We start from the raw sequence: 20,344 nt of genomic DNA, 5'->3' as shown, positions 1-20,344 counted from the left end.
ACTACCAGGAAGACTTTCGGAGGGACCCTTTCCTGGGCTTGGTGACCAACTACATGTGGTGGTGAGGGAGGGAGAAAGTACTCCTAGGTACTCTCTTGAGAGAGCCCAAAGGAACAGATGTGTCCTGGCAGGAATGGGCTGAAGGACGGAAATGAGCTGCGGGGAAGGGGCCATCGCTTTTCCCGGGTGTCTCCAGGACTCCCACGGCTCCTCTGGTTGGCTGCTCCACGGGGGAAGTTCAAGGCTGTCCCCCAGGCCAGGGTCTCTGCATTTGTTTTTTGGAGAATGGGTTGGGCAGCCGATGCCTTAGCCCAGAGAGACAGGACGGGGTGGGAAGGGGGACGGAATTTCAGAGAACAGGGAAGGAAAAAGTCTGAGGAAGCAAAGCTATTTAAAAACGACCACTCTTGTGACCACACGGCATCCTGTGTATTACATTCACTTGATCCTCAGAACAACCTGGAGAGTTCAGCAAGCTAGATCACTACCTCCCTACGGGATAAGAGGACTTCTAAACGGGCCAGCCAGCCCAGGTGAGGGAGGTGCAGGCACAGGGTCTAATCACAGGGCACAGGAGGAGGACCTGTGTGTCCCTGGCCCTCGCCAGGACAGCAGGGATGGACCTGAACTAATTCACTTCTTCTCATGAAGTCCAGAGGGAAGGTGAGGGCAGAAGAAGGCATCCCGTCCAGCTGGGGACGACTCCCCACCAACTAAGCCCAGTCTCCCTCCTGAGCTCTCCAAGCCTGGGGCTGGGGGGCCCACTTTGCCAGCCTCTTCCACCTCAGCCTCAGGGAGCCTCAGGACCCCGACACTGAAGGCACAGGGTCTGTGCCCCTCAACACTGGAGCTGGGGAGCTCGAGGCAGGAAGTGAGGAGAGGGACACCCTGGGCAGGGCTCTGCCCTCAGGTCTTGGTCATCCTAACCACAGCGCCCCCTGCAGGCACCAAAGGCATGGCCTGGAAATTGTGGTGGGAAAAGAGTGGTTCCTGCGCTCGCCTCCCCCAAGTGCACATCTTGGAGGAAGAACACCTGCTGCTCTGCCCACACCAGCCAGGAGCTGCACAAGGACACCTCCCTCCTGTACCGCTTTAACTGGGAACACTGCGGCAAGATGGAGCCTGCCTGCAAGCGCCACTTCATTCAGGACAACTGCCTGTATGAGTGCTCCCCCAGCCTGGGGCCCTGGATCCAGCAGGTACTGGGATCTCCCTCACCCCACCCCGGCAGGCGCCTCCAGCTCAGTCCCCTTCCAGGCTGTGGCTGCCAACAGCCCTGGCTGAGAGGAGCCCTTCCTCTGCTCCTCCCGTCCAGGTGGACCAGAGCTGGCGCAAAGAGCGGATCCTGAACGTGCCCTGTGCAAGGAGGACTGTGAGCGCTGGTGGGAGGACTGCCGCTCCTCCTACACCTGCAAGAGCGACTGGCACAAGGGCTGGAACTGGACCTCAGGTGAGCGCTGGCGAGGGGGCGATGGAGGTGGGGTTTGGCAAAGGGGTTTAACGATTTGGGATTGGATGAGGATTTCTGAGGGAAGCTGGAAATGAGTTCTGCTCCTAAGGCCCTCAGGTCTCTCTGTGTCCACCATTTTCTCCCCGTGCAGGAATTAACCAGTGTCCAGCCAGGGCTGCCTGCTGCACTTTTGAGTCCTGCTTCCCCACGCCTGCCGCCCTGTGCCAGGTCTCTGGAGTCACTCTGATGTGGGCTATGGGTGGGAAGCTCTTTGTCTCTTCAGAGATAACCTTAACCTAAACTGTCTGTCCTGACTTGTGGGTGTGGAATGGTAAGAGGCTGCAGTCCTGCTCTTGGTGACCGTGGCAATGACTCCAGTCCCAGGAGGCAATTTAGCAATGCAAACTCTATATACATACCAGTCAGTCCAGGGAAACTCTGATGGTGGTGATGCCGAAACTTAAGGAACTTGGACTTGGCTTCGAATGGGAAATATAATATAGCCTGTGCATAAATTCAGAATCATCTAATACTATATCCAAGTGTGCCTAGTCTCTAGAAATCCAATTAAGTGATAGGGGCTTAGAATGTTCAGAAAGGATGGAACACTGAATGTGTATTCAAGGTTGCATCCAGACGGAATGTGGGCAAGATGCTAATTCAAGCTCACCTGAGGTATGGGCAATATGTTCATTCAAAACCTACCTGGTACTCAGGCAAAGACTTAACTAACAAAGAAAGTAGTTTTCTTTGATAAAAGCACCATTTGACTCCCCGCCCTGTATAAAAGGAACTTGAAAATCTTGTTCCCTGCTGGGGTTTGAAACGGAAAGCTCCAGAGTCGGGCCGGACGTCAATAAACCATTTTTCCTTCTCAAAATCATTCCTGAGTCCTGGCCTTTCTATACGCAAATAATTGAACCTCTCTCAAATTCTACAACAACTCCTACAAGGTCAGCAACTACAGCCAAGGAAGCAGCTGCTGCATCCAGATGTGGTTCGACCTGCCCAGGACAGCCCAGATGAGGAGGTGGCCAGGTTCTACGCGGCAAACATAAATGTGGCGGCAGTGGAGCTGGGGCTGTGCTCCCCGGGACCCGACCTCTCCCGCCCAGCCTGGCCCCGATGCCGCCCCCGCTCCTGGGCTGAGCTGGCTCCCACTGCTGGCACCTGGACATCTGGACGGCACAGCCCAGCCTTCGGCCTTGCCCTGCACCCAACCTGGGGGACCGAGGCTCAGCTCAGCTCAGGTCTCTCAGGTGAGGGGGCCTCGCAGCAGATTCAGCCCATGCCCTGGTCATTGCTTCCTGATCCAACAAGGGACCCTGGGATTCTCCTGAAAATGTATTCTGATGGACAGATGCATGCGGGTCTTGTGTCTTGTAAATAATTTGGGGATGAGTAGGTGGGAAGGGGCATGCCCCAGTGATTTTTCATTCCAATTGAAAGACCTAAAGAAGGGCTTGGACTAGCCCCACCTGAGGGTCAAATGTTGAGCTCCCATTCACTGGTCAATCCTTCTGAAGCCTTCTAGGTCTGCGGTCCTGGCTCACCCACAGTGGAGGGGCCATAATGTCCAGTTAATGACCAGCCCCCAGGGGCTGGGGGTGGGGAGGGGAGGAGCAGGGGCGGGTCCCAGCTGGGGAAGTTCCTGCCCTTCACACATTCTTGGCCACTTAGCCTATCTCCCTCCAAGCAGCCAGCTGAGTTGGGATTATAAAGAGGAGGGAGATGGGAAGGCCCCCAGCTGGGATCACCAGGGGATTTGGCCCAGGTTGTCCCAGGATTCAAGTAAGTCTCAGTGCAGAGAAGGGAAGCTGGGCACAAGGTGGGGTCTCTTTGCAGGCCCATTAGTTTTGCTGCCAGGCTGACGTCCCCCCAGTGACCCAACTGTCTCTTCTAGCTCCTGGTCTCCCCACGCCCACCCCACCTCACCATCAAGGGTCCCATGGGCCCAGGCCTGTCGCGTTCCCCAGGGCATTGGACCCCCTCCCTGCCCGCGCTTCCCCTGCCGTCCACACATCTGCTGACAGCTCCCACACTGGCGCCCAATGGACTCTTCCCCTAAACTTGAATCCCTGCAACCATCTCCCCCCCCACCCCCAGGGCTCACACAGGCTCCTCAACAAAACGGAGCTCCATTTCATCCCCCCAAAAGCTGCTCCTTCCCCCTTTCCCACCAGCAGCTTCACCCTCGTCTAAGGGCTTCTGCTCTTGGCACGGGGAGAGCCTGGGTGGAAGAATGAATTAGCCCAGACTCTGCCCAGAGGCAGCAGAAAGGATCCCCTGACCTGGGTAGTGAGAGGGGGCCTGGCAGGCCAGGGGTGAGGCCTTCGGACAACCAGGACTATGGACAAAGGATTGGGAAAGTTGGTGACTTTGCTGCCAGAGGTGGGGACACCTGGGGCTGGAGGGACTGGAAGCGTTGGTGGCTCTTCAGCTTGTGGACTTGGGAACTCCTTGTGCTCTGCATCTGGCTGGGAATTGGAAGTCTGCTCTGTTTCTCTGGGCCTCATTCTCATCTGATAAACCAGAGAGAGCAGCTGAAAGTGGACTGCATTATCTCAAAGGATCCCACCAGCCCAGGCTGCAAGATTTATCAGAGCTGAACCTTTGGCAGAAAATGCAGTAAGTGGGGCTCGGGGACTGGCTTAGTCCTGCACTAGTAACCCACCCCCCACAGAGACCTGGCTGGTGCTCATGTTCAATAATTGACTGCTGAGTGGCCTTTGCCTGATCCCAAGCTCCAGCCTGCTTGTTCCACTGCCGTCTCCTAGGCCACGAAACCGCGGTCGCCCCTGGAATACTGGAGGAGAATGCAGAGTAGAAGTCTGAGCCACACACACAGCCTCCTCCTCTCCCAGGTAAGCCGCTGCCTGCCCCTGCATCAGAGGAGTCACACCTGGGGCATGTGCTAAAGCCCTGGCTGAGCTGGGAGGCTCCTCTGTGCCTAAACCCCAGAGTATCCAGAAGGGCAAACTGAGGCCCAGACCGGAAGCAGGGCCTGCCCAAGGTCAAACCACAGGTTAGTGCCCGTGGCAGGGCTCTTGCTTTTCAGTCTGCACTGAGTTCTCAGCTCTCCTTGCACAGAACCCTGAGGTGGGGAGGGGCTCGTCACAGCTGCACCAAGTTCTGAAGGTGAGTTTAGGAAGGTGGGCGGGCCTTGCGGAGTGATCTAGGTCACAGGAAAAGGGAGAGAGCTCTGGCCCCAGCAACCAGTCACAGCCAGACTAGAGCCAGGGGAAGGGCCTCCTCAGACCCTGCCCGAGCATGCTTGTCAGCTGCCCCCGGAGAGCCTCGGCACAGCAGGGTGAGGGGGAAGCTGCAGGAGCTCTGGACTTGGCCCAGAGTCAGGCTTAGGTGGTCTCTGCTCTGTATGTGACTTTGGGCACGTCTTTCAATCACTGCCCCACTGATTCCACAGATGGTTGGTCTTTCTCTACATTTATTCTTCAGATGCGGAAACTAAGAGGCAAGGTATTTGAGCATTTCCCCCATCCCCACCAAGGTCTAGCAGAAGGAAGCCAGAGGGCTGGAATCCCTGACAGGCCCACCCTGAGGGCCTTGGTTGCCTTAGCTCTCCTTAGAGAGTGAGTGAATGGACCCGTGGAGGGATAATCGAGTCCTGAAGTGAAGGAGTTAGCCTGTAAGAGAAGGACTTAAAATGGGAGTAGGTAAGGTACCAGAGTAAAGTCTTTTGGAAGGGTGGGCCAGGGGCATAGAGGAAAGCTGGGTGGGAATTCCATTCCAGGCTCATTTGAGCCCACGGTAGTTAACTCAGGCCCTGCAGCCACCTAGGGCCTGGAGGACGACGGGGGCACTGGAGGCAGGGCAAGCTTTTGAGCAGGGAAAGTGCACGAGCTTTCAGGACTCCTGTGTGGAGAACGGATTAGTGGCAGGGAGACTGAGAGGAGGTGTGGGAAACGAATTCCAAGCATTTGAGGAGGTCACCAGGTGACCAGTGTGTGAGAGACAGGCCCTCTCCCACAAGTCAGAGGATTTAGGTGGCCTCACAGCCTCGGGAAGGTCTGCTCCGTGGGAGGGGCCCAGGGGCTGTGGGTCGGCTGCCTGCTGTGCCTGGTGCCAGGCCCCAGGCCACGGAGTCCCTGCCGGGCGTCCCTATAGACTAGATCGTGAGGCTGGGACGTGCTGGAACTAAAGGCTTTTTATTTCTGACCAGGATTTTTTTATTTTTGTACATTTAAAAATTGAAAATATAAACAATTCAAAACTAAAAAGAAACCATAGTTGAATAAAAACATACATTTCTCATTTAAATGTACTGGATACATATAAAAAATTTTTGAATTATACAATATGTTACACAATATATTTGGTTCATAGTAATGCAATCATGTAATATTTGTCCTTTTGTGTCTGGCTTGCTTCACTCAACATAATGTCCTCCAGGTTTATTCATGTTTTCCTATGCTTTAGGACTTCATTTCTTCTTACAGTTGCATATGTTCTATCATGTGAATAGACCACAATTTGTTTATCCATTCATCTGTTGATGGACACCTGGGTTGTTTCCAACTTCTGACAATCGTGGATAATATTCCTATGAACATCAGTGTGCAGATGTCTCTTCATGTCACTGCTCTCAGTTCTTCTGGGTATATATCCAATAGTGGTATTGCCAGGTCACACGGGAAGTCTAGATTCAATTTCTTTAGGAACTGACAAACAATCCTCCACAGTGGCTGTACCATTCTACATTCCCACCAATAGTGAATAAGTGTTCCTGTCTCTCTATATACTCCCCAACACTTGTCATTCTGTCTTTTTAATAGTGGCCATTCTGATAGGTGTGAAATAATATCTTATTATAGTTTTGATTTGCATTTTCCTAATCATTAGTGATGTTGAGCATTTCTTCATGTTTTTTTATTTTATTAACTTTATTTTTTTTAATTTATTTCTCTCCCTTTCTCTGCCCCCCTCCCCCAGTTGTCTGCTCTCTGTGTCCATTCACTGTGTGTTCTTCTGTGACCGCTTATATCCTTATCAGTGGCATCGGAAATCTGTGTTTCTTTTTGTTGCATCATCTTGTGTCAGCTCTCCTTCTGTGCGGTGCCATTCCTGGGCAGGCTGCACTTTCTTTCGTGCTGGGTGGCTCTCCTTACAGGGCGCACTCCTTATGCATGGGGCTCCCCTACACAGGGGACACCCCTGCACGGCAGGGCACTCCTTGAGCGCATCAGCACTGCGTGTGGGCCAGCTCCACACAGGTCAAGGAGGCCCGGTTTGAACCGCAGATCTCCCATGTGGTAGGTGGACGCCCTATCCATTGGGCCAAGTCCGCTTTCCTCATGTGTTTTTCTGTCATTTGTATTTCTTCTTTGGACAATGTCCATTCATGTCTTTTGCCTATTTTTTAATTGGGTTGTTTGTCTTTTTATTATCAAGTTGTAACATCTCTCTATATATCCTAGATATTAGATATTAAACCCTATCTGACATGTGATTTCCAAATATTTTCTCCCATTGTGTTGGCTGCCTTTTTAACCTTTTGACAAAGTCCTGGGAGGTGTGAAAGTGTTTAATTTTGAGGAGGTCCCATTTATCTATTTTTTCTTTTGTTGCCCTTTCTTTGGGCATAAGGTCCAAGAAACCACCACTTCAAGACCTTCAAGGTCTTAAAGATGTTTCTGTACGTTTTCTTCTAAGAGTTTTATGGTCCTGGGTTTTATATTTAGGTCTTTGATCCATTTTGAATTGATTCTTGTATAGGGAGTGAGATTGGGGTCCTCTCATTCTTTTGATTATAGATATCCAATTGTGCCAGCACCATTTGTTGAAAAGACTGTTTTGTCCCATTAACATTGACTTGGTAGGTTTGTGAAAAGCCAGTTGACTGTATACGTGAAGCTGGGTTTTCAGTTCTGTTCCACTGATCAGTGTGTTTATCTCTATGCCAATACCATGCTGTTTTGACCACTGTCGCTTTGTAATGTTTCAAGCTGACCAGGATTTTTAACACAGGTGTTAAAATTTGAGCAAAACGTTTTTCCTCTACAACTGGCTTGTCTTAGCCTAAGTACACCTTTGGATTTATTAGTTTTGGGGTGTTTCAAAAAAGTGTGTTCAGTCCCACATTTCACACTTTCAAGCTTGATTGAAATAGTAGTTAAAACATTTAAGGCTTAGATCCCACATGGCTGATGGATGGGACTCTCCTGCTTGCATTTGTGGACTCTGAATTTAGAGGTGGAGTAGACATCGCCATCCCAGGGTCCACAGGAAGGAGGAATAAAATGTGGATTAGAGTGGACTTACTGGTATTCTGCTATAGAACTATTGTGACTCTAGTAATGAAAGAAGTTGTATCATTGATGTGGAGACAGTGGCCACGGGAGCTCCTGAGGGCAAGGAGAGGGAAGAAGAGGTGTGAGAGGAGAGCATTTTGGGGACATGTCATTGTCCTGAATGATACTGCAGGGACAGATGCAGGACATTATATATCCTGCCATAACCCACTGAATGGACTGGGGGAGAGTGTAAACTACAATGTGAACTATAATCCATGCGGTGTAGCAATGCTCCAAAATGTATACATCAAATGCAATGAATGTCCCACACTGATTGTTGGAGAAAAATGGCGTTCAGTGGGACACGGAGATTAAGTGACCATAGGCAGAAAAAGAATTTACTGAGAAGCTCTCCCAATGAAGGGGTCTGAAGAACGGACTTCCGTCACCCCACCAGCATGGTGGGGGTCCAAAGAGAGACTTCAGCCTGCGCCTGCAAGAAGGGGATTTGAATTTATACAGGACATTACTAGGCAGGGAAATGATAGTCAGTGGGAGGGGGTGGAGGGTCCGAGTAGGGGCAGGGGCCAATAGGAAGCTCTGGAGGTGAAAATTTTCCTGGTAATAACTAGAGAGTTTATTGTCTCTTGGAATGCGGCAGGAGCAGATGTTTCTTTTGATCTGTAAGGATTTAAAGGGTTTCTTTACTTCCCTCTGATATGTAAATAGTGAAGGTTTCTTTCTCCCTCTGATATACAGGTAGAGGTACTAGATTTCCATCTCCCTCTGATATGCAAATGGTGAAGAACTCTATCTCCCTTTACTCCTGTCTGGGAAAGTGCCTTGTGCTTGTACTGTTCACCAAAGACCATAAATTTCCTTTAATGGAGACTGCTCTTTAGAGAACAAACCTGGATTGCTAAGGACACACATGTCTACTGGAGCTGGGCAGGATGGCACCAGAGAAGAGACTAAATAAAGCATTGTAATGAAAACGTTTTCCTTTCTTCTTTTTTCTTCAAAGGTTATGAGTTAATGTTATTTCTGAATGAGGTCAATTTTTACTGTAATATGAAAGAGTATTAAACAGGCCTTCCTTTCCCACTAACTCTAATATTCTGCATTTATGTATGTTGTGATACCAAATAATATGTTCGGGGAGTGGGGGTGGGGTATATGGGAAACTCATTTTTTTAAAAAGATTTATTTATTTATTTCTCTCCCTTTCCCCCCCCCCCCCACCCCGGTTGTCTGTTCTCTGTGTCTATTTGCTGCGTCTTCTTTGTCCGCTCCTGTTGTTGTCAGCGGCATGGGAATCTGTTTCTTTTTGCTGCGTCATCTTGTGTCATTTCTCCGTGTGGACAGTGCCATTCTTAGGCAGGCTGCACTTTCTTTTTTTGGCCCTGGGCGGCTCTCCTTACGCAGCGCTTCCTTTCGCGTGGGGCTCCCCGACGCGGGGGACACCCCTGCATGGCAAGGCACTCCTTGCGCGCATCAGCACTGCACATGGGCCAGCTCCACACGGGTCAAGGAGGCCCAGGGTTTGAACCGTGGACCTCCCATGTGGTAGACGGACGCCCTAAGCACTGGGCCAAGTCCGCCGCCCTCATATTTTTAATGTAACATTTTGTGTGATCTATGTATCTTTAAAAAAAAAGACAAAAAATAAACAACAACAACAACATTTAAGTCTGTTGTGTAGAGTTGCATTTGCCTTCTTCATGGCCTACTTTCTCTGATATGACCTGTTTAGTGCAGTTGCCCTGTTATGTTGCCAAGAGGTGGTGTTTTCTGGAGAACTGTCCTCCCATCTTGCAGGATATGGCCCCAGTTTCCATCTGTGGAACCACCTCATTGAGCCAAAAATGAAAAAGTGTGCATATTTAATTAAGTCCCTCTGTGTACCCTCTTGTGGAGATGCTACTATTAGAGAATTCTTTCATTAAAAGGAATAGCGAGCAAAATATTATTAGATCTCAGAGAATCTTATTGAAACAATTCGTGAATTAGGGATATTCCACTTGCCTCAAGGTAGAAAGGGGTTGCCCTGAGCAAAGAGAGCTACTGGGTTTTATACACAGAAAAAAGTCATATACTGGGAGGAAATTTTCATTGGCTAATGCAAATTTTGTTTCTTAAAATGGTTAGCACAGGCAGCTGCTTAACAAGAGGAAGTGAGAAGGTGTAAGAATTGGGATTTGATGATAGCTGTTTGGCTGTATTTAAATTGTTTTCCCGGTGATTTATCCCATAGTGTAAATATCTCACTACTGAATATGTGCGTGACTGTTGGGTGCACGTAAATCATATTCCCTTTTTTCATACTGCCTTTTAATTAATCCTAAAAAGTTTAACCTTAAAACATTGGGCTCCAAGGATTTCAAATAAGGCATGTGAGTCTATAGCAACCTCCTTGGTGTTTCTGTCTTTTCCCAAAACCCATCCCTTATTTGCATCGTTCACGCCTGAAGACCATCTGGGGAAGGGAGTGAGGCTCAGGACGGGGCTGTCTCAGCAAGAAGAGAACTTCTCCCTCCACACCAGGGCACTGGACTGCAGGCTGAGCCTCTTCTCCTGGAGGGGGTGCACAGGTTCCACCGACGGGGCATTACCCACCCCCACACTGTGGGGAAGAGCCCCAGGGGAGAGGGCAGGGAGCCCCCTGCGAACTCTCCTGACCCCTCACCTAACCTCAAGGAGCCTCCCACCAGAAGGAAGGAGCAGGCTGTGCTCCTCCCCCTCTCTGGGCCTGGATGGGGCGGGACCTGCCCCAGGCTGCCCAGTGCAGGCTCCACCCACCTGGGGCTGTTCCCACACCTGGCAGCCTCCCTTCTTCCTTGGTGCCTCTGACCCCAGCTCTTCCTTCAGGGACAGACATGGCCTCACTGATGACAACACAGCTGCTGCTCCTTCTGGTGTCAGCGTTCCCAGTGTGGGGCACCCAGCCCAGGACGACGCGGGACAGGACCGGGCTTCTCAACGTCTGCATGGACGCCAAGCACCACAAGGAGAAGCCAAGCCCCGAGAACACACTGCATGGCCAGGTGGGTCAAGGGGTCTGGGGCGGAGAGGAGCTGACTCAGGGAGACCAAGTCAGGAGTTGGAAGTGCTGAAATCCCCCACATGGGTATTGCTGGCAGGGGGAGAGTGGAAGCTGAGAGGCTGCCTGAGGAGACCCCAACGTGGAGTGAGTTGCCCCTCGGTGTGCTGTGGGAGCACAGGCTCAGGGCACAGCAGAAATGTGCTGCAAGTGACCACTTTATTACCTAAACAGCACAGAGGGCCCAAAGAGCAGGGGACGAGATCCCTGCTTGGCTGGTCTCCAGGGAGGCCAACTGCTCGGGTCAGGGTTGGCAGGTGGCAGCTCAGCTCGCCCCACTGCACGTTGGAGGATAGAGGGAAATGTGTGCTGGTGAGGACTGAGTATTTATCCACCCCAGGGGGAAGGCCCTGCCATTGAGAATTCCTGCCCTGTTGAACTTCTAGGTCTCTCCTTGCTGTTTCTTGGTTTAAAGTGTGGTCAGACCTTTTCCTGAGGCTCTACGTCTCCCCTGGGGTTGTGGAATCTAAGCAGACCGAAACCTCTCTTAAACAGGAGGCCGGGTTAAGCGAGGGCTGGAGATGGCTGCGGAGAGTCAGTGACTTCCCCAGCAGTCCGCACCTCAGCCTCTTGACCAGTTTAACCTGCTTTTTGGCATCTTCTTCCACATTAAAAGCCCACCTTCCACCTTGGACAGAAGGCGGAGATGGGTCGGCCTTTTGGCCAGTTGTACTCAACAATTTTGGTAGTAAAGGTTTGTGTGTTTTTTTGTTTTTGTTTTTTGTACGAGCATGGATTATACCGTTTAATACAGGCCAAGCCATCCTTTTTTGGTGGTACGTTTGCCTCCATTACAGATTCTCTTTACGTTAAGATCATAAAATACAACACAATGTGATGAGCCCAGTGTAAAATTACATGCAGAAGCCCGAGTTAGCACAGCGTCCAGTGAGCAGCAGGAACAGCCAATTGTGGTAACCAGGGCTCCCTGTGTGAGGAGACTAACTGGATACAAGCAACTCGAACAGATGGAAAATAGGGAAAAGTCATGCCCCAACAGTCACTCAAGGTCAATTTAATAGTTTAGGCTACAAAATAACCACGTGAAACATTTAAAATGACGGTGAAAGAGTTCAGTATCCCATATTCACACGCAGTGCAGGAAGCTTGGTAACATCAGATGTCTCTCTGTAAGTTATGGAAAACACTGCTTAAAAAGAAACAACAGGTGGAAATCTGCTCTAAAAGAACAACAGATAATTTAAAGGGAACGTTAATATTGAACTTACAAGAGTGAATTTAAAAACTAACTGGTGAGGCTCCGCTCGCGCGGGCGCGGGCAGGGGGGTGGGAGGCGGGAGCGCGCGGTCTGGGGGCGGGGCCGGGCGCGCGCGCACCTGCCCCCCTCAGCCCAGGGCCATGCCCCGCCCCCCAAGGTCCCGCCTCCGTCCTCCGCGCCCCCTCCCCAGCTAGGGGTCCCTTTCCGGCGTTCGCCCAACGCTTGAGGGCCCCGCGGTCGCGTGCGCTCCCGCAGCCTAGGCGGTGGCGACGAGCCCCGGGCCCCGCGTCGCGCACGCACTGCCTGTCCCCGGCCTGCCTGTCCCTGGCCGCCGCCGCCGCCACAGCCGCGCGCTGCCCGAGGCCCTGCGGGCGCCGGCGGGGAGGAGACGCCACCTCCGCTCGCCCGAGGCGCGGCTGCTTCCGGGCGCCCAGGGCCGGCAAGGAATGAGGGTGGGGGGGTTGGGGGGGGAAGGGCGCACCGGCCGTGGAGTGCGCGTGGAGTGCGCGGCATCGGAGGCCCCCGCGCCCGGGCCTGCGAGGGGCGTCGGGAGGCCCCCGCGCCCGGGCCTGCGAGGGGCGTCGGGAGGCCCCCGCGCCCGGGCCTGCGAGGGGCGTCGGGAGGCCCCCGCGCCCGGGCCTGCGAGGGGCGTCGGGCCCGCGTGAGAGCAGACCTTCCTCGCCGTCCCACCCCTCGGCTTTCCTGCGAGGCGGGAGACCCTCCGTGCTGGCAGACTCCCGAAGAGACCCTTAGTTTTTCCTGCTAGCGAGGTGGAAAGGTTCTGGCCCAGGAGCGGCAGAGACCCAGGGCGCCTTCTTCTCCAGCCCGCAGCTGGAGACCGCATTTGAACCTTGCGCTGGGGGGCAGAATGGAAGTCCCCACCTGGCATCTCCCCCGACCTAGCATGTCCTCTGCAGTGTGCCTGTCTGATCCTTCCCTGGGAAGGAGGAGGAGCCTTGCAGGAACCCGGGGAAGTACGGGAAGCCAGATGGCGGAGAAAATACCCCAGGACCGAATCTAGTGATCGTGCAGGGGTCACGCAGGTTTTGCATGCAGTTGGATGAGCGTGAAAGAGGTGCTTTTTAAAAAAGCACAGCAGGCCGTTAAGAGGAGAGAAATCGAGTTTCCCCGTTTTTGCGGAGATTTTGAAGACCGTTCAATGTATTGTACATTTGATATGAGAACTTTATATAAAGTATATCATCCAAGAGTGTGAACGGTGATTACCCCAGCCCTGCTGCCCCTATCTGGACGTAGGATTCCACCTTCGAACCTGGGGCTGCCCTCCTTCCCGTATCACAGGGCTACCTTGAGACTTCCTGAGAAGTTCATCCTTATCCTTATTCTTAGTGCCTTCATCATCCTTTGTTTTGGGGCATTCTTCTTCCTTCCAGACTCTTCCAAACAAACGCTTTGATCTGGGTTTGGAAGATGTGTTAATTCCTCATGTAGATGCCGGGAAAATGTCTAAAATTCCTGGAGTCTTCCTGATCCACGGACCCGATGAACATAGACACAGGGAAGAGGAAGGTCTGGGAAATAAAATTTGAGCTGATCACGAGAAGGCCCTGGAAGAAGCAAAGAAAAAATTTAAAAAGCCAAGAGAGGAAATCCAAGCAGAAATTCAAAAAGAGAAAATTAAGGTAGTTCCAGAAACGAAGATGAAAAAGAACAAGCTCCTGCCACCAGTCCTTATACCAAAATTTGTAGGAATAAATGGTGGAGGCCCAGAGGATAATGATATGAGAGAGAAAAGGGAAAAAATTAAAGAGGTGATGAAACATGCCTGGGGTAATTATAGGATATATGGATGGGGATTCAGACTTATCGCAAGGAAAGGGCACTCCACTAACATATTTGGAAGTTCACAAATGGGTGCTACTATAGTAGATGCTTTGGATACCCTTTATATCATGGGACTACATAATGAATTCGAAGATGGGCAAAAATGGATTGAAGAAAAGTCTTGATTTCAGTGTGAGTTCAGAAGTGTCTGTGTTTGAAGTCAACATTCGAGTTTTTGGAGGTCTCCTTGCAGCATACTACCTTTCAGGAGAGGAGATACTCAAGATCAAAGCAGTGCAATTGGCTGAGAAACTCCTTCCTGCCTTTAATATACCTACTGGGATTCCCTGGGCAATGGTAAATCTGAAAAGTGGAGTAGGGCGAAACGGGGCTGGGCATCTGCAGGCAGCAGTATTCTTGCTGAATTTGGTACCCTGCGCATGGAGTTTGTGCATGTCAGTTATTTGACAGGGGACCCAGTTTACTACAAAAAGGTCATGCACATTCGAACACTACTTCAGAAAATGGATCATCCAAATGGTTTTTATCCAAATTATTTGAACCCAAGAACAGGGCATCATACATCAGTTGGGGGGCTGGGAGACAGCTTTTATGCGTACTTAAAGCATGGTTGATGTCAGATAAAACAGACCATGAAGCCAGAAAGATGTACGATGATGCTATTGAAGCTATAGAAAAACATATTAAGAGGTCCTGTGGAGGTCTTATCTTTATCGGAGAATGGAAAAATGGACCCTCGGAAAAGAAGATGGGGCATTTGGCCTCTTTTGCTGGAGGAATGCTTGCACTAGGAGCAGATGGTTCCAGAACAGATAAAGCTGATCACTATTTAGAGCTTGGAACAGAAATTGCATGTACATGTCATGAGTCATATGACAGAACGCATTAAAGCTAAGTACTGAGTCATTCAAGTTTGATGGTGCATTAGGAGCTGTGGCAGTCTGGCAAGCTGAGAAGTATTACATTCTCCATCTGGAAGTAACTGAAACCTATTGATACCTATGGCGATTCACTCATGATCCAATATACAGACAGTGGGGTAGGAAGCAGCACTAGCTATTGAAAAGAATTGCCAAGTCAGTAGTGGATTTTCTGGAGTCAAAGATGTATATTCTGCTAATCCTACACATGATGATGTTCAGCAGAGCTTCTTTCTTGCTGAAACATTAAAATATTTTATATTTGCTGTTCTCCAGTGATGACCTTTTACCCTTAGACTATTGGGTGTTCAATAAAGAGGCTCAAACTCTGCCGGTATTATGTTTAGCCAACAACACACTGTCAGAAAATCCTGCTGTTCGATGAAAGCAACCTCAGAGGGACTATTCTCACCTGTGTTTTGTTTACATGGACCACTACAGAAATTAGGCTGGAGAGGGGCTTTTGAAAACCCCCAAGACTTTTCAACTTGTAAATATAGCAACTTTGAAATTATTCCATTTTATACCTGACCAAAACACATTCCAGTACATATAGGACAGGGACCTGATGTGCTTTAATTCTTAATGAGATGGTCGTGTGAGAAACGATGTCTATTACTACAACTTTGTTTTTTGAGTTCTGAAGTTTAGAGGCTAGACTTCCTAAGAACAAGCCAGGAAATATGGAGCACCTTGCAGGCATTACAGATGGCCTTTGAAACCAATTGTATATCTCTTTCCTCCCACAGTGGAGCAGCTTTCAAGTAAAAATACTTTCACATTGTATATCCCTTTTATCTCCATTTTAATAATGGAATGAACTAAGACAAGCACAAAAGAACAGTATAACTGCATCAGCAGCAAGAAGAATTGAAAAAGAAACAGAAGTACCTATCCCTGTCTGAATTTTCAAGTTCCCCATTGGATGACTAGACTGGCAACTGTTTCAAATCCCACTCTCTTTCATTAAAATTTCTTAGTTAGAAACAAACAAAAAACTAACTGGTGAAGGAAACATCCAAAATAAATTACCTTGATTAGAAGTGCTCTATTTAAAAGTACTTCCAGATATTAAGAGCAGATACAAAAAAACAATCCTAAAACTGCCGTGGCCAGAAGGAGAGCACTTGTAATCTGCACACTGGAAGAAGTCACTGTCTCATGACCCCTACTTCCCCTTTGGCCCAATTCTAGATTCTAGGCTTAATGATTCTAGAACATTTCTAGTAGGAAAGACATACCAAGGACTTTTAATTATCGGGCAATACTGAGAGACAAAGTGAGGAGATGAGTCGGCATTTTGGCCTCTGCCTCTCAACAATGTTGGCAGTAAAGTTTTGGGAACACCAGTGGCTGCAGCTCCTTAGGAGGGCTTCACCTCTGCATAGCACCACTCTAGGGAGGGAGCTCAGGCTTGTCTGAGGTAGTGCCTGCACCCACACTCCCCTCCACCCCTGGGAGACAGCTGAAGAGGTCCCTCAGAGAATCTGTACACTTTGCAGGCTGCAGACTTGCTGATGGATTTTAGTCACCCCGTCCACCTCTCCTAAGGTATGAATCATATATAGCTGGAGGTATTGGAGGTATTGGCAATAGCACATTTGCCTCGTTGTTGGGCTAGGAAGTTTAAGGCAATATGATTATCAGACAGTACTTTGGCTGCAAAGTCTAATGATTTCTGCTTAGCAAAGGTGACTTACAGATTGTGTATCATGCGTTTATTGGTGACTTCATTGGAAAGATGACTGAGCCATTTGCCAGTTTCATTACATTGGGAGTTTTGCGTCCTGACACTTTGTCCAGGGGTGTGGAAAAAAAGAGTGCACAGCCAATGGCTATGCCTTTAGCTTTGTTGCAGTGCATAAATGAAGGACTTCCTGGTATTTATTCACACATGAGGCAGGGAATATCAGCTTCTCTTGAGTGTCAATCTGAGCCTGGCAAATAGAAGAGAGGGAGTGAGGCATCAGTTGACAGATCCATAGCCAGTCAAGTTCCTTGTTGCCATGATATCCTAGGTCAGCTGGACAAAGGGGTTTTCCTTCCAGGTTGCTACTGGGTCAAATATGGAGACATACTGTGGGAGACATACTTCTCAGCCAATTTGCAGTAACTTATTTTTTCTTTCTTAGGCCTCCCAGTTTGTCTGCCCCTTGTTCTTATTTATAACCTCATCCCTTTTCTATTGACCTGAGTACCTTACCCATATCCTCCATCCCACATCCCTCCATACTGATGATGGAGGTTATCAGGACTCTTTGAAGGTATCCCATGACCTTTCCCAAGGAAACTGGTGGATCAACCAGGGGTAGGTGTCACCCACTTTCTTCATGTATGCAAGTGTTAGGTCCATGGGTGTGTCCTTGGACCACTTTCAGGACCAGTTTTCATCCTGTTAGATGTTAAGGCGGACATGCAGCAAAGCCTGGGTTCCTTCCCCACCCTTGTCCCTCCCTGCAATAGAAAGCAGGATAAGGTCATGTTTCCCTTCTGGAGAACTGCTGAGTTCAGCTTCCAGAGGGCCCAAGTAAGGTGACAGTTCATCCAGTAAAGTTGTTAGGGTATAGACATCAGAGTTCCTTTTTCAGGTTGCCCACTAAAGTTCTCCAAAGTGCTGGTTGCCTGTGGATGGTGGGTGACATGGAAGGTCCATCTAACTCCATGAGTCTGGGCCCATTGTTGAGTGATCTGTGGAATCAAGTGGTGTCCTTGGTGAAAGGAGATGTCATCTAGGTACCTGAAGGGATGGCAAAGCTGCTTTACCCAGGAATCCCATGCATGTACTACAACTGCACGATAAATTGGAAAGGCAAGGCTCTACCCTGAATAGGTGTCTAACACAACCAAGATATTAGACATACCTTAGGGTTGTGGGAGGTTGAAGACCTCTTGCCATAGTGACCTAGCCTGGCCCTCTGGGAATACCTTGTAAATGCCCTTTTAGAGCTACGGCTTGTATTTGACAACTCTCACATCAGTAAATGGCAGATTGGGCCTCTTTTAACAAAATAGCTATATTGTGTTCCTGGGCTGATAATTCCTTGGTGTTGGAATTTCCATGTCCAGTTCAATGGGGAATCCACCCACCAGCAAAAGCAGTCATGGGAAATGCAGCTATTTCACAAATATTACCAAAGGTAGATTCATTGTCCTCATCCTTCAGACAGTGCTCATCCTCTGTCATGTCAGGGAGGATCTCCAGGCTCACCTACTGTGAAAGACAGTGTGGTAGGTCATTCCAAGAATGTACATCATGATGTGGGCCCTTGACATGTGCATCAACAAGGGTAATATACATGGTGCCTTTCCAAGCTGCCAATTGTTTCCAAAGGCCCATACCCCACACTGGGGAGCCTTTAATCCTCCATCATGCCCCCTCCATGAACTAACCGGACTGCTCAGCCATTGGCAATAGCCCATGAGTCAGTCAATGGAGGTGCTTGGGTCTGAGTATTCCAGGGGTAAGAGGACCTAGTTTCTAGAAGAGCATCTGGCTTAGTGGAAGTAGGAAGGAATGAATTGAATTAATGAATTTTGTAATTACTGTATCCTGAGCATAGGCTCCCTCCTGGGCTCCCACTGTCTCCAAGAGTCTCCTTCCCCAAAGAGGGTACTAAGAGCAAGGATTTCCCTGAAAGAGCTTGGGTAAGGGGAGCAAGGAGAAGATGGGAGAGGCTGCCTATGGGAATATTCTGGCTGTGGAAGGCATGAGAGTTAGTTCCTTTGTCTTCCCCCATTTAGTGTCATCCCTGGAATAAGAACTCCTGCTGCTCCCACAACACCAGCCAGGAAGCGCATAAAGATATCTCCTACCTGTACAGATTCAACTGGGACCACTGTGGAGTGATGGCACCTACCTGCAAACAGCACTTCATCCAGGACACCTGCCTCTATGAGTGCTCCCCCAACTTGGGGCCCTGGATCCAGAAGGTACAGGTGTCCTCTGCACCTTTGACCTCTGAAAGCAGAGGAGTTTTCTACCATCTTTTCCCCAGTTATAGTTCTTTGCAGTCGTCACTGTTGAGAATCTTGAGCTTAAGCCCTTCTTCTCCACCAACATTCCCCAGGTTAACCAGAGCTGGCGCAAAGAGCGGATTCTGAACGTGCCCCTGTGCAAAGAGGACTGTGAGCGCTGGTGGGAGGACTGCCGCTCCTCCTACACCTGCAAGAGCAACTGGCACAAGGGCTGGAATTGGACCTCAGGTGAGGACTGGGGTGAGTGGTTGGAGTTAGAGTGAAAGTGGAAGTGTGAGGGTGTGGAATGGGTATATGAAGACTTGGGGTTGGGGGCTGGTGGAGCAATTGACAGTTCTGGTCCAATAGCTGGTCTTCATCTTCCTTACAGGATATAACCAATGCCCAGTGAAAGCTACCTGCCAGCCCTTCCATTTCTACTTCCCCACACCTGCCGCTCTGTGCAGTGAAATCTGGAGTCACTCCTACAAGGTCAGCAACTACAGCCGAGGGAGTGGTCGCTGCATCCAGATGTGGTTCGACCCAGACCAGGACAACCCCAATGAGCAGGTGGCCAGGTTCTATGCTGAGACCATGAGTGGGGCTCGATCCCATAGGATAGTGCCTTTCTTGTTCTCCTTGTCCTTGATGATGCTCTGGCTGCTCAGCTGAGATCCTTCTATGTTCTGATACCAAGACATCCCAGCCCTGTTCTTCCCCACAGCTCCTAGCTATTCAATTCTTGCTCCATGGTGGGGCCTCTGCCAACCTGTTTAAATAAACAGACACTTCACATATGTCGTGTGAATTGCTTGGGTGGAGAATTGGGATGTGACTATTTTGCTTCCCAAATCTCATTGATTGAAGCCAGTTAGAGTAGGCCAATTCCAAGCTATGACACCTGCTGTGAACTTGAGCCATATACTTAACTACCCTTCTAACCCATGATACATTCATAGCTCTTAATTGCATTTTTCACTATAGCACTAATCTAAGAGTCAGGCCCAGGATTTTACCATGTAAATTGGTCCTAAGTCTCCCATCATCGACTCCCTGCCTTGTGTTCAACTCCACAATTGAAGCGATGGGAATGGGAGTAGGCAATGTGTTCTGGAAGGGGGCTGGCAAGAGCTCGCTCCACTAAAGCTGATACCCACAAAGGGCACTCCTATATACTTTATATTTATTCCTATATGGTTATTGTGGTGGTTTTAAGCTGTATGTATCCCAGAAAAACATGTCCTTAAAGTTAATCCATTCCTCTGGGTGTGGACCCATTATAAGAAGGATCTTTTGACCAGTCTACTTCTGTGAAGTTATCACCCCCCTCATTCAGGATGGGTCTTAATTCTTTTATTCGAGTCCTTTATAAGAGAACATGATTCAGAGAAAGAGAGAGAAAGCTATGGAAGCAAGAAACTGAGAGCAATGAATTCTGTAAGAGAAGGAGAGACCAGCAGAGGCCACCATGTGCCTTGTCATGTGGCAGAAGAATTCAGGAAATGGACGACAGGAAGAAAGGATTGCCCTGATGATGCCTTGACGTCAACGTTTTCTCAGCCTCAAAACTGTAAGCTAATTCCCATTATTAGGTAAGTGGACTTGGCCCAATGCATAGGGCGTCCGCCTACCATATGGGAGGTC

At 49.6% G+C, this 20,344-nt stretch overlaps 1 protein-coding gene and 2 pseudogenes across 1 annotated transcript; all 3 read left to right on the top strand.

Annotated features, from left to right (window-relative positions):
• The first annotated feature begins 645 nt into the window (after window positions 1-645).
• On the top strand, window positions 646-4,277 carry LOC105744500 (folate receptor gamma-like; annotated as a pseudogene).
• On the top strand, window positions 4,205-19,497 carry LOC101418894 (folate receptor alpha-like). Its single transcript, XM_004476749.4, has 5 exons — window positions 4,205-4,314; window positions 10,570-10,745; window positions 18,488-18,676; window positions 18,814-18,949; window positions 19,092-19,497. The coding sequence occupies exons 2-5, from the start codon at window positions 10,578-10,580 to the stop codon at window positions 19,370-19,372; spliced, it is 774 nt and encodes a 257-aa protein (XP_004476806.2). The 5' UTR covers window positions 4,205-4,314; window positions 10,570-10,577; the 3' UTR covers window positions 19,373-19,497.
• Window positions 13,251-15,192, top strand: LOC105744499 (mannosyl-oligosaccharide 1,2-alpha-mannosidase IB pseudogene; annotated as a pseudogene).
• Window positions 19,498-20,344: the final 847 nt, after the last annotated feature.

This window comes from Dasypus novemcinctus, chromosome 10, assembly GCF_030445035.2.
Source record: "Dasypus novemcinctus isolate mDasNov1 chromosome 10, mDasNov1.1.hap2, whole genome shotgun sequence".
In the NCBI taxonomy this organism is placed as follows: Eukaryota; Metazoa; Chordata; class Mammalia; order Cingulata; family Dasypodidae; genus Dasypus; species Dasypus novemcinctus.
Note: the sequence above shows the minus strand (reverse complement) of the source record. Positions and strands in the feature narration are given on the sequence as shown.